Source organism: Tamandua tetradactyla, chromosome 5, assembly GCF_023851605.1.
Source record: "Tamandua tetradactyla isolate mTamTet1 chromosome 5, mTamTet1.pri, whole genome shotgun sequence".
NCBI classification, from domain to species: Eukaryota; Metazoa; Chordata; class Mammalia; order Pilosa; family Myrmecophagidae; genus Tamandua; species Tamandua tetradactyla.
This window is the reverse complement of record NC_135331.1, coordinates 87,529,265-87,549,042: the sequence shown is the minus strand read 5'-3', so window position 1 is coordinate 87,549,042 and position 19,778 is coordinate 87,529,265. Positions and strand designations below refer to the sequence as shown.

General features: G+C 43.1%; 2 protein-coding genes across 2 annotated transcripts; one reads left to right on the top strand and one right to left on the bottom strand.

Annotated features, from left to right (window-relative positions):
* Nucleotides 1–84: 84 nt before the first annotated feature.
* On the bottom strand, nucleotides 85–17,327 carry WHR1 (winged helix repair factor 1). Its single transcript, XM_077161394.1, has 7 exons — nucleotides 17,017–17,327; nucleotides 16,743–16,879; nucleotides 2,799–2,894; nucleotides 2,407–2,546; nucleotides 1,456–1,553; nucleotides 1,196–1,343; nucleotides 85–987 (listed from the first exon to the last, which is right to left on the bottom strand). The coding sequence occupies exons 1-7, from the start codon at nucleotides 17,114–17,116 to the stop codon at nucleotides 942–944; spliced, it is 765 nt and encodes a 254-aa protein (XP_077017509.1). The 5' UTR covers nucleotides 17,117–17,327; the 3' UTR covers nucleotides 85–941.
* On the top strand, nucleotides 16,807–19,741 carry DXO (decapping exoribonuclease). Its single transcript, XM_077161388.1, has 7 exons — nucleotides 16,807–17,612; nucleotides 17,861–18,222; nucleotides 18,373–18,608; nucleotides 18,707–18,926; nucleotides 19,055–19,190; nucleotides 19,352–19,446; nucleotides 19,532–19,741. The coding sequence occupies exons 2-7, from the start codon at nucleotides 17,867–17,869 to the stop codon at nucleotides 19,680–19,682; spliced, it is 1,194 nt and encodes a 397-aa protein (XP_077017503.1). The 5' UTR covers nucleotides 16,807–17,612; nucleotides 17,861–17,866; the 3' UTR covers nucleotides 19,683–19,741.
* Nucleotides 19,742–19,778: the final 37 nt, after the last annotated feature.

The window sequence follows — 19,778 nt, the reverse complement described above, 5'->3', positions numbered from 1 at the left end:
CCCTGGCCCAGCTAAGCTGGGAAACCACGTGACAATCAAGAAATGCAACTGGCCCCAGGCCCAGTGTTGGGGGGCAGGGAAAGCCAGGACACCTGGGTCTCTGAGGGAACCATAGCCTAGAGAGCAATCCTATCCTTCGCTGTTAGCCTTTCTCATCTCAGTCCACTGGGCAATCCCCTGCCACCAGGTGTATCATATATCTAAGCGTACCTCCTCATGTACATATGGGTGTACAAGGGCCCAATGCGGTTCAGACAGGACGGCCATTTAGAGGTCCTAACAAAACAAGGATGGCTTATAAGACATTTGTCTCTGACTTTCACCCCCACAGAAACTGAACTATCCTAGGTTTTTGCTTTTTGTAGGTCCTAACAGAAATTCTGTGGTTCAGAAGATCAGCACCTCACAGGAAGAACTGATCTGAATGTCAAATTCAATCCTTTTCCCCTCTGAACCATGAAGTAAAGCTCAGGCCTAAGTTTGGCTTAGTTTGTGGCTCTACCCACAAATGAGGCACCCAAACACACGTATCACATTAAAACAAAGAACATCCAGAAAACATCATGGGCAGAAGTACTTTATTTAGCAATTTCAGCACCAACACGTAAGAAAGAAAACCCTGCCCTCCTTCACCAGCCTTCCCAGAAATCCTACCTTGCTATCCCAAGACAGAGTAGCATATGCACTTGCTTTACATGAGAGTCCTTGGCATAGTTTCTAACTCCATTCCATGGAAGGGCAGAGAAGAATTGCCTAAACCCCATCGCTGAGTCAGAGCCCATGTAAACAAAAGCAGTCACGTCTGCTTGTGCAGATGCAAGCCAAACACTCATCCTGGCTCCCAAGCCTTCCTAAGGTGACCCATCTCAGCCGCTGTGGGCCAGCACTCCTGGGCCCCTCTAACCCCACTCTGAGGGGATGTGCAGTGACGAGCAGAATCCTCACGTCTCTGGCAGGCGAAGGAGGGTCCCAGAAGTGGTGGAGATACTGTGCAGGAGAAAGACAAGGCTGGGGCCAGGTGCCCAGGCCCAAGGTTTGGGGAAAACTTGGAACTTGGCAAGGGATGTTCCTGGGCTCCAGAGAAGAATGAGAGAGGAGCTGGGCTTCACAAGTGGATTAAGCCCAAGCGGGAGGAAAACTAACTTTGGGTCATTGTTCTGTGTCACCTGGCCAGGGGGTGGGGGGCAAGACTCACCAGTCCACCAGCTGGGCCCCAATGAGGTCATGCACATGGTAGGCGAGGCCGAGCCGTACCGCGGCAGGTGCCCGCCGGCCCAGAAGCTCCGATAGGAGTAGCTCCCGGTACTTGGCCTTCCGGACCATGCGGAGGACAGCCTGGCGCCCTAAGGAGAGGTGGCCCGGGTGAGGGGAAAAGTGAATAGGGCCTGGAGGTCTGAGGACCTGCCAAAAGGTACTCTTGAGGGGATAAAGGATCTGAGCTACAGACAGGGATACCTTTAACAAAACACTTGATGAATCTCCCAGCTCCAGGCACGGCTAACCACCAGCTCCCAGCATCACGGACAGTGAGTACGCCAGCGTTCACCAGCTGCCTGAGGGGAGTGGGAAGCCAGGAGAGATGAGGCCTGGGCTCTGAGAACCACCCCTCCCGCCCTCTTCATCTTCACCTATTAACATTGGGATGCCAAGTTCCCAGAAATATGGGAAGCCAGGTAAGAAGGCCTGGATAACAAAAACCCCACCTCTCCACCATGCTGTTTATGGCTTCCCTGCCTTTGTTTATAGCTTCCATGCCTCTGCCAGGATGCCCTCCCTCTACCCCTTCTATTTCTGTTACTATTACTTATTCATTAAAACAGAATTTCCTTTCAGAAGTCCTCCCTGACTGCATTCCCTAACACATACTCCCTCCCCATTCCAGGGGAGAAATAATGCATACCTCACCAGAGCTCCTACCAATCCTACTGAAAGCAGCTACCTGCAGGCCTGCTTCCCCACAGGAGACCAGCACTTCACAATGTATACTTTCGTGTATACCAAGGGTTATCAAGTAGGAAGTCTGAGCCAGATACAGCCCCCCAGAATTATACTTTTGTTTATGTCTTGACAGTTTCGGGCATTTTCAATTTGAATGTGAACTCTCAAAGTGTATATCCTTTTAGTCCCAGCACAATCCACATTAGGCATTTATGGTTGCAGCCAGGGCCCTAAATGCATGAGCAGCCACCCACATCTCCTGAATTGCAGTCTGGGGTTTTTTCCAAGGACCTAGGTAAGACAGACCTCCTCTCTTAGGTGGAAGAATACAAACTTAGGTCATTTTACTAAAAAGAATAATCAGCCTTTTGGAGGCAGGTACTCCAGAAGGAAAGAACAAGCTGGATGGGATTGGACAGAGGCAGGGAGGTGCCAGATGCCTGATTCCATTGGTCCCCCAAGTCTCACGTGATCTCTGGATCCCTGAAGCCAAAAGTCTGTGTCATCTGCTCCTGCTGGAAGCTAAGGTCACCACAGGCTGGAAATACTGAAGCCAGAAACTTCTGCACTGCCCCAGCATAAGGTCGGCCATCGCACGCCTTGAGAACCTGGAACCCACAATGAGGGTCATGGTCTGGGCCCCCTCCTCAGCCTCCACCCACTTTCACCCTGAAACAACAGTCCTCTCCCTCTAGCTTGGGTCCTTCAACTTCTAATAACCATCCTCCCTCTCTCATATTACTATACTCAGCCTGTCCCACTCTGTGGAGTGGGGATCAAGAATTGTCTCTTTTTAAATTTCTGTTTCCCCATTCCACTGTCCCCAACACTCATGCACACGCACACACAGTCCCACGCACTTTGGTCCTGTAGTCCTCGGTGAAGACAATTCCATGGGCATCCAAGTCAAAACCCAGCTGGATGACTCTGATCTCCCCCTGCTCTTGAAGCTCCTTCTGTCTCCAGACAAATGGGAGTGAAAAGAAGGGTATCAGGGTAAGACGCTCTGTTAGATTTCTAGGCAGCTAGAGGCAGAAAAATTTTATTTGCCAGAATGGGGGGCAGTTTTTCTCTTCGTAAAGGGGAGAACTGAGTTGCCCTCCAGGGGGCCTTTTCCAAACTACCCTCCCATCCACTCTCCCCACCAGTTATCTGTCAAACAATCCATACATATTTTCTAAGCCCAGACATACGCCAGGCACTAGATAAACTAGTGATTAAGACAGGGGCTCTTCCTCCAGGAACTAAGAGTCTAGACAAGGGGTGGGTGCAGATGGGGAGGAGTATGGGATAAAATGTTTAAAACAAATACAAGTAAACCAGAACTCCTTCCAGGAATATGGCAAAAACCAATCCACTCTGAAAACTAGTGAAAATGCTGGCTAAAATATTATTCTTTAAATTGTTTGTGCATTAAAAAGTTCACAAGAATAATAAGTAATTACCAGACTAATATAATATCTAAGTGAAAGTAAGAACTCAAAGAACAATTGGAGTAGGGAGCTATCTGCCGATTTAGGCAAATCTGTGTCTCAGTTTTTATCTAATGGGGTGAAAGGAACAAAAGTCAAAGCATACAGTGTGGCCTGTCTCTCTCTCAGCCAATACGGCAAGCAAACTCATTGCCCACCCCCCACACCCCAACATGGGACATGACACCCAGGAGTGCAAACCTCCCTGGCAACATGGGACAGAAATCCTAGAATGAGCTGGAACTCAGCATCAAGGGATTGAGAAAACCTTCTAGACCAAAAGGGGAACGAGAGAAATGAGAAAAAAGAAACTGTCAGTCACTGAGAGACTTCAAACAGAGTCAAAGGTTATCCTGGAGGTTATTTGTACGCATTTTATAGATACCACCTTTTTAGTTTAAGGTGTAATAGAGAGGCTAGAGGGAAGTGCATGAAGTGGAGTTGTGTTCCAGTAGCCATGTTTCTTAAAGATGAATGTATTTATGATACAGCTTTCACAATGTGACAAGGTGATTGTGAAAACCTTGTGTCTGATGCTCCTTTTATCTACAATATTGACAGATGAGTAAAAAATATGGATTAAAAATAAATAAATAATAGGGGGAACAAATGTTAAAATAAATTTAGTAGATTGAAATACTAGTGAACAATGAAAGGGAGTGGTAAGGGGTATAGAAAAAAATAGGGGGAACAAAGGTTAAAATCTATTGAATAGATGGAAATACTAGTGGTCAATGAGAGGAAGGGGTAAGGGATATGGTATGTGTGAGTTTATTCTTTTTTCTTTTTATTTCTTTTTCTGGAGTGATGCAAATGCTCTAAAAAATGGTCATGGTGATGAATATATTACTATGTGATGATATTGTGAGCCATTGATTGTACACCATACACGGAATGTTTGTATGTTAAGAATGTTCACGTTGCATGTTGTTTTGGTTTGATAATACAAAATGAACTTGAAAAAAACAAAAGTCAGAGCACAAGTCACTCCAAAGAACCCTGTGGTCAGGGTAAGAGTGAACCAGAATTAACATGGCCCCCGACACACCTCCAGGGGCTATAAAAAGTGCTGCCTTGAGATCTAAACCCATAAGGAAACGGGAAAAATAATCTCTGAGAAATAGAATCACAAGATCCTTTGTGCAGATTTAAAGTGGGGTCCAAAAAACCTCAAGCCATAGATGTTGATTATATTGTCCTAGAAAAGCGATATTTTAATCCTGATCCATCTTATGGAGGCAGCCTCTTCTTTTAATCCCTACTCAGCACTGCAGGGTGAAAACTTGATTAGATTACCTCCATGGAGATGTGACGCACCCTTTGATTAGAGGAATGTGACTCTACCCATTCCAGGTGGGTCTTGATTAGTTTACTGGAATCCTTTAAAAGATGAAACACTTTGGAAAGAGCCACGAGAGCCCACGCAGCCAGAGACCTTTGGAGATGAAGAAGGAAAACACTCCCGGGGAAGTATGTCAGTTTGAAAGGATGTATGTACCCTAGAAAAGCCTGTTTTAATTCTAATTCCATTTTGTAAAGGCAGCTGTTTCTTCTAATCCCTATTCAGTACTGTATGTTTGAAACTGTAATTAGATCATCTCCCTGGAGATGTGACTCAATCAAGAGTGGTTGGTAAGCTGGATTAGGTAGAGACATGTTTCCACTCATTTGGATGGGTCTTGATTAGTTCACTGGAATGCTATAAAAGAGGAAACATTTTGGAGAATGGAGGAGATTCACAGAGCAGAGAATGCTGCAGCACCACGAAGCAGAGAGTTCACCAGCCAGCGACATTTGGAGATAGAGAAGGAAAATGCCTCCCAGGGAGCTGGAGAGAAAGCCAGCAGATGACACCATGTTTGCCATGTACCCTTCTAGCTGACAGAGAAACCCTAAACATCATCGGCCTTCTTGAACCAAGGTATCTTTCCCTGGGTGCTTTATATTGGACATTTCTACAGACTTGCTTTAACTTGGACATTTTCACAGCTTTAGAACTGTAAACTTGCAACTTAGTAAATTCCCCTTTTTAAAAGCTATTCTGTTTCTGGTACACTGCATTCTGATAGCTAGCAAACTAGAACAGTAGCTAAGAAGCTTAGCCTACCTATAGGTATGCCTAAGAGTCACCTCCAGAGAACCTCTTTTGTTGCCCAGATGTGGTCTCTCTCTCTCTCTCTAAGCCCAATTCTGCAAATGAAACCATTGCCCTTCCCCCTACGTGGGACATGACATCCAGGGATGAAAGTCTCCCTGGTGGCATGGGAAATGACACCCAGGATGAGACTGGCCCTGGCACCATGGGATCAACAATGCCATCCTGACCAAAAGAGGGAAAAGAAGTGCAACAAATAAGGTATCAATGGCTGAGAGAGTTCAAATACAAGAACCTACTCTGGAGGTCACTCTTACACAAGCTTCAGTTAGACATTGCTTTCTACCATAACTTGCCAACTCCCAACCAAAACCATTCCTGCCAACCTTAAAGTATACATAGGGCATTATATAAGATTCTACAAAGGTTCTGTGCACTAGGGTAACTTTCCAGAAACCTACAACTTCCAGATGTACCCCTGGATCAGATAAGTCCTGAAATGCAGAGGGGCCAGCTTCTCCAGAACATAAAGTAGTTCCATTCCCCATTCCATATTATCAACAGCCCCTTCCAACATGAAAAAGTTAGAGTGGGCACAGCCCAAATACCCTTAAAGAGTGAGAGAAAGATCAAAGGTGATGGTGGAGTTATACAGAGAAGGTCAGGTTTAACAAATGGGTACGATTGCTGAATCATTATACTGATAGTTCTTTTAGCCTCCAGTACCTTAGAGCAGTTAGAAATAAAAACCTAAAATTGTGGAATTGTAACCCATACCAAACTCTGAAATCTGTTCTACAACTAATTATTGCAATGTACTTTGAAATTTATTGCTTTTTTGTATGTATGTTATTTTTCACAAAAAAGAAAAAATATTTCTTCTAGACTCCAGTATTCTGGAGCAGCTAGAAGGAAAAATCTGAAATAGTGGAATGGTAACTCATCAGAAACTCTGAAATCTGTTCTGTAACTACTTGTTGGAGTGTATTTTAAAAATCATTGTTTTTACTTTGTATGTATATTTAACAATAAAAAAACATTTAAAAATGTGAAGAAAAAAGTGACAACAGATTTGGAAAAAAATATCCAAGTAGAAAATCTAGAACTGAAACATAAAGTAAATGATATCGACTCAATTGATGGGTTTACTAGATTAGACACAGCTGAATAAAAAGCTATTAATGTATAAAACAGACTTTTTTAAACTAACCAGAATATAATAGAATAAAAAAAAAACCTGAAAAGAAGATAAGAGACTTCAAGGACATAAAGAGAAGGTCTAAGGTATGTTTAATTGGAATCCTAGAAAGAGAGAAAAAGGTAGGGGTAACAGATGAAGAGAAAATGACAAATCCACAATCATAGTGGAGCATATTAATCCAACGCTCATAAGTTCATAGAACAAATAGAAAAATTAATTACTGAAGATACAGAGATTTCAACATAATTTCAGTTACCAAGAAATTAATATCTGAATAATACACATTTTTCCTTCAATTATACATAAAACATTCAGCAAAACTAATCATATAGCACAAAGCAAGTCCCAATAAATTTCAAATGAATGAAATCATATCGAGTATATCATCTGGCCACAATGCAATTTATGCAAGAAATCGATAACAAAAAGGTAAGAAGAAAATCCTCATGAATGTGGAAATTAAGACCTTCATTTCTAATTAATCCAAGGAACCAAAGGAAAAAAAATCACAAAGAAAGCTACAAAATATTTTTAACTGAATGACAGTTATTCTAGTTTGCTAGCTGCCGGAATGCAACACACCAGAGATGGATTGGTTTTTAATAAAAGGGGATTTATTTTGTTAGTTCTTCAGAGGAAGGGTAGCTAACTTTCCACTGAGGTTCTTTCTTACATGGAAGGCACAGGATGGTCTCTGCTGGTCTTCTCTCCAGGCCCCTGGGTTCCAACAACTTTCCCCAGGGTGACTTCTTTCTGCATCTCCAAAGGCCTGGGCTGAGCTGCTAGTGCTGAGATGAAGAATGCCGAGCTGCTTAGGCTGTGCTACATTGCGTTCTCTCATTTAAGCACCAGTCAATTAAGTCAAATGTCACTCATTGCAGCAGACATGCCTCCTAGCTGACTGCAGATGTAATCAGCGACAGATGAGGTTCATGTACCATTGGCTCATGGCCACAGCAACAGAAAACTAGGCACCTTCACCTGGCCAAGTTGACAACTGAATCTAACTACCACAACAGTGAAATGAAACTAAAGCAATACTTAGAGTGAAATTACAGTCTTAAAGGCATATATCAGAAAAGAAGAGAGGCTGGAAATTAATGTGAAAAATAAAGTAAAATAAACCCCAAAGTAGAAGGAAACAAAGATAAATGAAATAGAAAGCATGAATATAATAGAGAAGAGCAAAGACAAATGTTGATTCCCTGAAAGACTATTAAAACTGATAACTGAGAGACTGATCAAGAAAAAGGGAGGGGGAAAAGACAAAAAAAAAAAAACTAGAAAAAGCACACACAATCAAAATAAGGAATGGAAAAAAAGGTCATTAGTACAGACTCAACCACAATAAAATGAGAATATTACAAACCTTATACCAAGAAATTTGAAAATTTAGATGAAATTAACAAATTCCTAGAAAAACAGTTTCCTTCACAAGAACAGACCATTTTCTGAGGAGGAAATCAAGAAAAAAAATTTTTCATATTAATTGTAAAATTGCATTTACAACTGCAACCAAAAGAATAAAATATTTAGGAATAAATTTAACTAAGCATACAAAAGACCTATACAAAGAAAACTAAAAGAAATTGTTAAAAGAAATCACAGAAGACCTAAATAAATGAAGGGCATACCATGTTTATGGATTAGAAGACTAAATATAGTTAAGATGTCAATTCTACCTAAATTGATTTATAGATTCAATTCAATACCAATTAAAATCCCAAAAACTTACTTTTCGGGAATAGAAAAACCAATACCCAAATTTATCTGGGAGGGCAGGGTGCCCTGAATAGCTAAAAAATATCCTGAGAAAGAAAAATGAAGTTGGAAGTCTCACACTACCTAACTTTAAGGCGAATTACGAAGATACAGTCATCAAAACAGCATGGTACTGGCATAAAAGATAGATATACTGACCAACGGAATCAAATAGAGTGTTCAGATATAGATCCTCTCATCTATGGAGAATTGATCTTAGATAAGGCAGTCAAGCCAACTCATCTGGGACACAACAGTCTCTTCAATACATGGTGCTTAGTGAACTGGATATCCATATGCAAAAGAATGAATGAGGATCCATATCTCACACCCTATACAAAAATTAACTCAAAATGGATCAAAGACCTAAACATTAGATCTAAGAACACAAAACTTGACTTTCGGAGAAGATGGTGGCTTAGTAAGATGCACGGGTCTTAGTTCCTCCTCCAGAACAGCAACTAAAGAAACAGAAACAATACGAAACAGCTCCCGGAGCCACGACAGAGACCAAAAAGACAGCGTACCCCATTCTGGAACGGCTGAACGGGCAGGGAGAATCCGCTGCGGTGAGATACCCGAGGGGCACGCGTTTTCCCGGCCGGGGCGGCTGGTGACTGGGGTCCCCTCCATGCACGTGGCTCCCCGGTCTGACTGGGAACGTTGGATAGCGGGCCCCTCCCGCCACGCTTGGTGTCTCGGGCCAGCTGGGCAATTTGGACCGGCACTCCCCCAAGCCGCGGCGGCCAGCGACACCCCCTCCACGCGCAGCTTCCCGGGCCGACTGTGAGATTCGGATTGGCAAGTTAAAGGAGCCACAGCATCTTTTACTGGTGGGACCCGCAGACAGACGAGCGCCACGAGTGCCACCTACTGGGCAGGAAAAGAAAAACAGAGCCCAGAGATTTCACAGAAAAACCTTTCAACCAGCCGGGTCCCACACCCAGGGAAATCTGATCAAATGCCCAGACACCAGCAGAAAATAATCGATGACGCTCGGAAAATTGAAGATATGGCCCAGTCAAAGGAACAAACCAATAGTTCAAATGAGATACAGGAGCTGAGACAACTAATGCTGAATATACGAACAGAAATGGAAAAACTCTTCAAAAACCAAATCAATAAATTGAGGGAGGACATGAAGAAGACATGGGCTGAATAAAAAGAAGAAATAGAAAATCTGAAAAAACAAATCACAGAACTTATGGGAGTGAAGGACAAAGAAGAAAAAATGGAAAAAACAATGGATACCTACAATGGTAGATCTAAAGAGACAGAAGCTACAATTAGTGAACTGGAGGATGGAACATCTGAATTCCAAAAAGAAACAGAAACTATAGGGAAAAGAATGGAAAAACTTGAGCAGGGGATCAGGGAACTGAATGACAATATGAAGTGCACAAATATACGTGTTGTGGGTATCCCAGAAGGAGAAGAGAAGGGAAAAGGAGGAGAAAAACTAATGGAAGAAATTATCACTGAAAATTTCCCAACTCTTATGAAAGACCTAAATTTACAGACCCAAGAAGTGCAGCGCACCCCAAAGAGAATAGACTCAAATAGGCGTTCTCCAAGACATTTACTAGTTAGAATGTCAGAGATCAAAGAGAAAGAGAGGATCTTGAAAGCAGCAAGAGAAAAACAATCTGTCACATACAAGGGAAACCCAATAAGACTATGTGTAGATTTCTCAACAGAAACCATGGAAGCTAGAAGACAGTGGGATGATATATTTAAATTACTAAAAGAGAAAAACTGCCAACCAAGACTCCTATATCCAGCAAAACTGTCCTTCAAAAATGAAGGAGAAATTAAAACATTTATAGACAAAAAGTCACTGAGAGAATTTGTGACCAAGAGACCAGCTCTGCAAGAAATACTAAAGGGAGCACTAGAGTCAGATACGAAAAGACAGAAGAGAGAGGTATGGAGTAAAGTGTAGAAAGAAGGAAAATCAGATATGATATATATAATACAAAAGTCAAAATGGTAGAGGAAAATATTATCCAAACAGTAATAATACTAAAAGTTAATGGACTGAATTTCCCAATCAAAAGACATAGAATGGCAGAATGGATTACGACCCAGCAATACCACTGCTAGGTATCTACTCAAAGGACTTAAGGGCAAAGACACAGACGGACATTTGCACACCAGTGTTTATAGCAGCATTATCTACAATTGCAAAGAGATGGAAACAGCCAAAATGTCCATCAACAGACGAGTGGCTAAACAAACTGTGGCGTATACCTACGATGGAATATTATGCAGCTTTAAGACAGACTAAACTTATGAAGCATGTAATAACATGGATGGACCTAGAGAATATTATGCTGAGTGAGTCTAGCCCAAAACTAAAGGACAAATACTGTATGGTCCCACTGATGTGAACCGACATTCGAGAATCAGCTTGGAATATATCATTGGTAACAGAGACCAGCAGGAGTTAGAAACAGGGTAACATAATGGGTAATTGGAGCTGAAGGGATACAGACTGTGCAACAGGACTAGATACAAAAACTCAAAAATGGACAGCACAATAATACCTAAGTGTAATGTAACTAGGTTGGAACACTGAATGAAGCTGCACCTGAAATATGTTTTTTTTGTTTGTCTGTGTGTTTGTATCTTTTGTTTTTGTTTTTTTTTCTTTTTCCTTTTTATATATATATATTTTTTATTAGTATTATTATTTTAATTCTCTTCTCTATATTAACATTCTATATCTTTTTCTGCTGTTTTGCTAGTTCTTTTCCTAAATCGATGCAAATGTACTAAGAAATGATGATCATACATCTATGTGATGATACTAAGAATTACTGAGTGCATGTGTAGAATGGAATGATTTCTAAATGTTGTGTTAATTTCTTTTCTTTTTTTGATTAATAAAAAAATTAAAAAAAACAAAAACTAAAACTAAAAAAAAAAAAAAGAACACAAAACTTTTAGAAGAAAATGTAGGGGAATATCTTATAAAACTGGTAATAGTAGGCAGTTTCCAAGATCTTACACCCAAAGCATGAGCTCTGAAGAAAGAAATACATAAATGGAAACTCCTCAAAATTAAACACTTCTGTGCATCAAAGAACTTTGTCAAGAAAGTAAAAAGACAGCCTACACAATGGGAGACAATATTTGGAAATGACATAGATAAGGGTCTAGTATCCAGAATATATAAAGAGATGTTCAACTCAACAACAAAAAGACAATCAACCCAATACAAAATGGGCAAAAGACATGAGTAGACACTTCTCAGAAGAGGAAATACAAATGGTCAAAAGGCACATGAAAAGATGCTCAACTTCCCCGGCTATTCGGAAAATGCAAATCAAAACCACAATGAGATATCATCTCACACCCACCAGAATGGCCATTATCAACAAAACAGAAAATGACAAGTGCTGGAGAGGATGCGGAGAAAGAGGCACACTTATCCACTGTTGGTGGGAATGTCAAATGGTGCAACCACTGTGGAAGGCAGTTTGGCGGTTCCTCAAAAAGCTGAATATAGAATTGCCATACGACCCAGCAATACCATTGCTGGGTATCTACTCAAAGGACTTAAGGACAAAGACACAAACGGACATTTGCACACCAATGTTTATAGCAGCGTTATTTACAATTGCAAAGAGATGGAAACAGCCGAAATCTCAACAGAAGAGTGGCTAAACAAACTGTGGTATATACATACGATGGAATACTATGCAGCTTTAAGACAGGATAAACTTATGAAGCATGTAATAACATGGATGGACCTAGAGAACATTATGCTGAGTGAGTCTAGCCAAAAACTAAAGGACAAATACTGTATGGTCCCACTGATGTGAACAGACATTCGAGAATAAATTTGGAATATGTCATTGGTAACAGAGTCCAGCAGGAGGTAGAAACAGGGTAAGATAATGGGCAATTGGAGTTGAAGGGATACAGACAGTGTAACAGGACTAGATACAAAAACTCAAAACTGGACAGCACAATAATACCTAATTGTAAAGTAATCATGTTAAAACACTGAATGAAGCTGCATCTGAGCTATAGGTTTTTGTTTTGTTTTGTTTTGTTTTGTTTTGATTTTACTATTATTACTTTTATTTTTTTCTCTATATTAACATTCTATATCTTTTTCGGTTATGTTGCTAGTTCTTCTAAACCGATGCAAATGTACTAAGAAATGATGATCATGCATCTATGTGAGGATGTTAAGAATTACTGATTGCATATGTAGAATGGTATGATTTCTAAATGTTGGGTTAATTTCTTTTTTTCCGTTAATTAAAAAAAAAAAGAGAGAGAAGGGGTAATTGGAGCTGAAGGGATACAGACTGTACAACGGGACTGGATATAAAAACTCAGAAATGGACAGCACAATACTACCCAATTGTAATGCAATTATGTTAAAACACTGAATGAAGCTGCATGTGAGGTATAGGTTTTTTGTTTTTTTTTTCTTTTTTCTTTCTATTATTGTTTTAATTCTTATTCTGTTGTCTTTTTATTTCTTTTTCTAAATCGATGCAAATGTACTAAGAAATGATGAATATGCAACTATGTGATGTTATTAAGAATTACTGATTGTACATGTAGAATGGAATGATTTCTAATTGTTTTGTTAATTCTTTTTTTAATTAATAAAAAAAAAAAACCACAATGAGATATCATCTCACACCCACCAGAATGGCCATTATCAATGAAAGAAAAAATGACAAGTGCTGGAGAGGATGCGGAGAAAGAGGCACACTTATCCACTGTTGGTGGGAATGTAAAATGGTACAACCACTGTGGAAGGCAGTTTGGCGGTTCCTCAGGAAGCTAAGTACAGATATGTCTTATGCTCTGGCAATACCATTGCTAGGTATCTATTCAGAGGGCATGAAGGCAAGGACACAAATGGACATTTGCACACCAATGTTTGTAGCAGCATTATTTACAATTGCAAAGAGATAGAAACAGCCCAAGTGTCCATCAACAAACGAGTGACTAAACAAACTGTGGTATATACATATGATGGAATATTACACAGCTGTAAGACAGAATAAAGTCATGAAGTATGTAACAATATGGATGGACTTTGAGGACATTATGCTGAGTGAGATTAGCCAGAAACAAAAGGACAAATACTATATGGTATAACTGATATGAACTAACATTAATGAATAAACTTGGAGAATTTCAGTTAAGAACAGAAAGAAATAGGGTAGATATTGGGTAATTGGAGCTGAAGGGATATAGATTGTACAACAAGACGGATGGTAAAAATCCAGAAACGGATAGCACAATACTACCTAATTATAGCACAATAATGTAAGTACACTGAATGAAGCCGAATGTGAAAAGGATAGAGGGAGGAGGGCTGGGGTCACATAGAAACCAGAAGGAAAGACAATAAAGTCTGAGATGGTATAATCTAGGAATACCTAGAGTGCATAATGATAGTGACTAAATGTACAAATTAAAAAATGTTTTTGCATGAGGAAGAAAAAAGGAATGTCAATATTACAGGGTGTTGAAAATAGATGGTTATTTATATTTTAAAACTTCAACTTCTGGGTGAGACTAAAGCAAAAAATGTTTATTTGGTACAAAATTTATATTTCGACTAGTGCATTTCCTAATATAACCTATATGGACAGGTTAATTGAACACCATAAGTTCATGGAACCTTGAATAGGGCATGAGATTTTGTAAATTTGTCCAGTGTGATGCCCCGATAAATCCCAGAGTGATTTAACAGTGAAGAAAGAAATATCTGCAAAGTCCCCTTGTTGGAAATGGCGAGAAAGGGAAAAAATTCAACATCCCCGTTTGGAGAATTCCTGATATTCTCTCAAGCAGTGGGGAGAACCAAATCAATAGGCCGAGCCCACAATTTTGGGGTTTGTTCATATGAAACTTATTCCCGCAAAGAACAGGCTAAGCCTACTTAAAATTAGGCCTAAGAGTCACCCCCAGAGAACCTCTTTTGCTGCTCAGATGTGGCCTATCTCTCAACCAACACAGCAAGCAAACTCACTGCCCTCCCCCTCTCTACGTGGGGCATGACTTCCAGAGGGTGTAAACCTCCCTGGCATTGTGGGACAGAAATCCTAGAATGAGCTGGGAGTCGCATCAAGCAATTGAGAAAACCTTCTCAACTGAAAGGGGGAAGAGAGAAATAAGACAAAATGAAGTGTCAGTGGCTGAGAGATTTCAAACAGAGTGGAGAAGTTATCTGGGAGGTTATTTTTATGCATTATACAGATATCCCCTTTTTAGTTTAAGGTGTATTAGAGAGGCTAGAGGGGAGCTGTGTTCCGGTAGCCATGTTTCTTGAAGATGAAAGCATAATAATATAGCTTTTGCAGCGTGATTATGTGATTATGACAACCTTGTGTCTGATGCTCCTTTTATCGATGGTATGGACAGATGAGTAAAAAATATGGACTCAAAAAATAAATAAATAATGGAGGAACAAGTGTTAAAATAAATTGAGTAGATTGAAAAAAATAGATCATTTTTATTCATAAAATGGAAATCTATCAAAGTGAATCAACTATAGCTATATGCAACAACTTGGAATATAATCACCTAACAAAACAAGATGTAAATAAATATATTCAATATGATTCCATTTCTGTCCGTTCAAAACTGGATAAAACCAAGCTGTGCTATTCTGGACCCACACATAAGTGGTATAAAGAAAACCAAGGGATCAATTATCATACCAGTCAGGATAGTAATTACTTCCCAGGTACATAGGGCATTTGATCACATGGTATATATGTGGAATGCTGGTATGTTCTATATTCTCACCCGGGTGGTGGTTAAATGAGTATTTGCTTTATAAACAATTTTTAAACTATATGGGTGCATGTTTATATTTTTTATGCAATTTTTAAAGCTTTTTTAAAAATCTAGGCCAACACTGGTAGACTAAAAACAACAAATACTCTACAAAGAGTCTCTCTTTTATTTCCTCTTTTCTTCCTGACATGTCATCATTAACCTTCTACTTGCTAAATCCAATTAACAGATTTCAGTTTTTATTTAACTTGACATCTTCACTGACTACTGCCTTGAATTACAGGTTCTAACACTGCCAACTACTCTCACCTTCTTGAATATCTCTTTATTTTCACAACAGGCCTCTTCTTCTGCTTTCCCCTTATATTGGTGGTTGTCAAATTTTAAGGCACACTGAGAACCATTTAGGGCAATACTTAGAAAATGTAGATTCCTAGATCCCACTCCAAAAGATCTTAATTCATTATTTTAAGTGAGTCCCAGGAACCTGTATTTTTGAACAAGCAGCCCAGGTAATTCTGATACAGGTAGAACTCAAGCCACACTTTGAGAAATATTGCCATAAATGATGGTATCTCCAAGCATTAATTGTACATATTTTGTGTATATGTGGCATATATGCTTTTTGCGGGGGAAAGAAGGGAGCCATAGCTTTCATTACCTTCTAAAGCTTATAAAAAGGTTAGAAATCACTCGTTCACTCACTCTTTTCACTAGATCTGATCTTAACCACAGGCTGAACAAACAACTGACACTCGATGACTTGCAATTCTACATCACTACCCTAGAATTCTCTCCAAACCCCCATATTCAACTGCTTACTACTCATTTGTCTTTGGAGGCTCCACAAGCAGTTCCAACTCAACCTGTACAAAACTGAATAAAACAGCAATTCCACCTGCTTCTACTCTATTTGCTCCAACAACTACCCAATCTGTTAGCTGGAAAACCTGAGAAATACCCTGGATTCCTCCCACCTCCTCACTCTCCACATCCCTCACTCTTACTTCTCTTCTCCCTCCCTCCTACACTGCCCTAACTTAGGCCTTCACCAGTTCTCAGGAGCAATATCTATCTAATTGATCTCCCTGCCAGATCACAACACACCTTCAATCCACTCCATACATCATTCCTGCTCATGTTCAACATTCACTACCAGTTCATCACCTTGAGGATAAGGCGGAAACAACACTGATGTACAAGGCTCATCATGATTTGACCTCTGCTTGCATTTCCAGCCCGGTGACTCAGTTTCCCCCAAATCCTGGGGAAGCCTCCGTGTCTTGCTATGTCCTCTCCAGCCGAGGATCTTTTAACAGGGTTTATCGCCTTCGCCCTAGCACCGCAGTGCCTGGTAAAGTGCCTGGCCAATAAACTCTTGCTGAATGGCTGAATGGTTGAATGGCTGGTGGACCGACCGTTTCAGTGACAGATAACCTGGGAGAGCCCGCGAGGCCAGGAAGGGGCCTCCAGCTATCTCTCGGACGCCCCTCACCAGCTGCCGGTCGGCCACCGTCCGATCCGGCACGAGGCTGTACACCTGGCTCCTCAGTACGATGGGCGGTAGCGCATCCTCGAACAGGCCTCGCGGGAACAGCCGCACCAGCTCCGCTACAGCAGCGCGCGCCGACTCTGGGGGAGAGACCCTGTCACTGACAGGTGAACTGGGGAGGGGAGATACACCTAAGGAGGTGCTAGTCACCCTCGCCCCGAGGCTAGGCCACTTTCAGATGGAGCCTTTAGCTCCGCCCTCGGGTTGCCATGGTTACCTGACTCTCCCCTCAGAGGATCCGCTTCTGTATCCCCTTGCTCCCGCCGCCTCTTCAGTCCGAAGGTCTCCGGGACCAGACGTTGCCTCTTGCGGTTCATATCCCGGAACTTGAGGCTTTTACGGTGTTGACCTGGGGCTGCGGGCCGAAAGAGGGCGTGAAATAGGGTCTTCCGGCGCAGAACAGTGACGTGTAGGCTCCCTAGGCGTTCCTCCTTGGACTCCAGTTGGCCTAGTGTCGACGTGATGACGAAAGAGGCGTCAGCCTGTCTGCTCTCGGGCCCTAAGTGCGAGGGGCGGTGTTAATGCGGATACCGCAACAGCGTCACCGCGGGCCCGGGACTGGTTGCTGATCAGCTCCCCCAAGAGCACTCATGTACGGAGGGCGCCCGGCGGCCACGTCGTAATCAGCCTCTTGGTGTAAAGCCCAGCACCCCCGCACCCCCGCCTCTGAGGGGTTGCCTGTCACTGTCGCTGAATGATTGCGTCACCAAAAGCAGAAACCCACTTTTGCACCCCTCTTCGGCTTTTGACCTGCCTGCCATGACATCATAGCTCTGTGGAGGTGGATGGAAGTCAAAGTTGTGGAGCTTTGAGGTAACCAGATCCATGATCTGAGTCCAAACTTCCTTCCGACCTCCCTGCATTTGGAGGGCTGGAGATCGAGGGTAGAGGCCACGGGAAGAAGTGGGATGTGCACCTGGCTAGGTTCTGTTTGAGGGGCTGGAGCCCGGAGGCTCCAAGTCTAGAGCCTGGCAATCGGGAGACTCGCCAAGGTCTGACCCCTAGTCGCCCTTCTCCAGGCCTCAGTAGTTTCTATAAAATGGGAATTTCCCCCCTTCCAGGACCTCATGGAGCCCAAAGGGACCAAGAGGAGGATTGAGAAAATAGAGGTAGCAGAGCCTAGGAACAAACTTCCCCGCCCAGCGCCTTCGCTACCCACGGAGCCTGTCCTCTACTCTGGGCCCTTTCCTTTCTACCGACGCCCTTCCGAACTGGGCTGCTTCTCCCTGGATGCACAACGCCAGTATCACGGAGATTCCCGAGCCCTGCGCTATTACAGCCCACCACCCACCAATGGTCCAGGCCCTGACTTTGACCTCAGAGACGGATACCCTGACCGATACCAGCCCCGAGATGAGGAAGTCCGGGAGGGGCTGGACCACCTGCTACGTTGGCTCCTGGAGCATCGAGGTCAACTGGAGGGGTGAGATAAGCCTAGGACACAGAACACCCATTAGGAGAGCTAGAGCTGATGTGAGAACCGTCCTCAGAAGGAACTTAAGCTATTCTTTGGGGGAACCATCCAGAGCTAATGCTTGTGTCAACCCTCCAACTTCTAACTCCTCTCTCTCAGGGGTCCAGGCTGGCTGGCAGGGGCCATAGTGACATGGCGGGGGCACCTTACAAAACTTCTGACAACACCATATGAACGACAGGAGGGCTGGCAGCTGGCAGCCTCCCGGTTCCAGGGAACACTGTACCTGAGTGAGGTGGAGACTCCAGCTGCTCGGGCTCAGAGGCTTGCTCGGCCACCCCTTCTCCGGGAGCTTATGTACATGGGCTACAAGTTTGAGCAGTACATGTGTGCAGGTGAGAGTTGCCCCTACTCTGTAGTCCTTCCCCTTTACCTAGTGATTGAGAAATCCCACCACCACCACCACCTTGCTGCTGCTTTTCTCCTTGTGCAGACAAGCCCGGAGGTTCCCCAGACCCTTCTGGAGACATTAACACCAACATGGCCTTCTGCTCTGTGCTACGCAGCCGCCTGGGAAACCATCCCCTGCTCTTCTCAGGGGAGGTAGACTGCACAGACCCTCAGGCACCATCCACACAGCCCCCCAGCTGCTATGTGGAGCTCAAGACCTCCAAGGAGATGCACAGCCCTGGCCAGTGGAAAAGTTTCTACAGGTTTGGGATGGGGGCAAGCAGGACAAGAGCCTAGAGTTGAAGGTGGGAAAAAGGCTTGGGGAGCATGAAGCCTGAAGGTGAGAGCAGGATGGAGGGGCTGGGCAGTGACCCCTGGCCTTTTCTGACAGGCACAAGCTCCTGAAATGGTGGGCTCAGTCATTTCTTCCTGCGGTTCCAAATGTTGTTGCTGGCTTCCGTAACCCAGAGGGTTTCATCTGTTCCCTCAAGACCTTTCCCACCATGGAGATGTTTGAATATGTCAGGGTAAGACAATGGCATTTGCAGCTTCCACCTGTATCCCACTCCTCACCCCCAGCTCCCACTTCCAGACCACAGGTGCAGTGTCCGGGGCTGCGGTCTGCCTTGCCCTTCTCCCGTCCCCACCCTCATTGCCAACCTTCTGCCTCCTCTTCTGCTCCCTCCAGAATGACCGTGACGGCTGGAATCCTTCTGTGTGCATGAATTTCTGTGCTGCCTTTCTTAGCTTTGCCCAGAGTACTGTGGTCCAGGATGACCCCAGGTGAGGTGCTATGGTCTGCCTCTCCCCTCTGGGTCCCAGCAGCTTGGCCTCTGTCCTCAACCTGTGCCTCCATCTGCCCCCCCAGGCTCATCCACCTCTTCTCCTGGGAGCCCGGTGGCCCCGTCACCGTGTCTGTACACCGAGATGCACCCTACGCCTTCCTACCCACATGGTATGTGGAAGCCATGACCCAGGACTTCCCTTCATTCCCCGAGACACCCTCCCCCAGAGACTGATGCCTCCCAGGGGCTGGCCCCATCACTGTGTTGCATAGATAATAAAGGCATATTTCTAAGTGGTTCTCCCTACTGTGTCTTCTGAACTGAACCAAC

Bases quoted from the DNA above. Each gene is read 5' to 3' on its own strand.
- DXO (XM_077161388.1), top strand. From the start codon at position 17,867: ATGGAGCCCAAAGGGACCAAGAGGAGGATTGAGAAAATAGAGGTAGCA. The intron at 18,223-18,372 runs GTGAGATAAGCC...CCTCTCTCTCAG, and splicing joins CATCGAGGTCAACTGGAGGG to GGGTCCAGGCTGGCTGGCAG. The intron at 18,609-18,706 runs GTGAGAGTTGCC...CTCCTTGTGCAG, and splicing joins TGAGCAGTACATGTGTGCAG to ACAAGCCCGGAGGTTCCCCA.
- WHR1 (XM_077161394.1), bottom strand. From the start codon at position 17,116: ATGAACCGCAAGAGGCAACGTCTGGTCCCGGAGACCTTCGGACTGAAG. The intron at 2,547-2,798 runs GTGCGTGGGACT...TGTGGGTTCCAG, and splicing joins CCGAGGACTACAGGACCAAA to GTTCTCAAGGCGTGCGATGG. The intron at 1,344-1,455 runs GTATCCCTGTCT...ACCTCTCCTTAG, and splicing joins CATCAAGTGTTTTGTTAAAG to GGCGCCAGGCTGTCCTCCGC.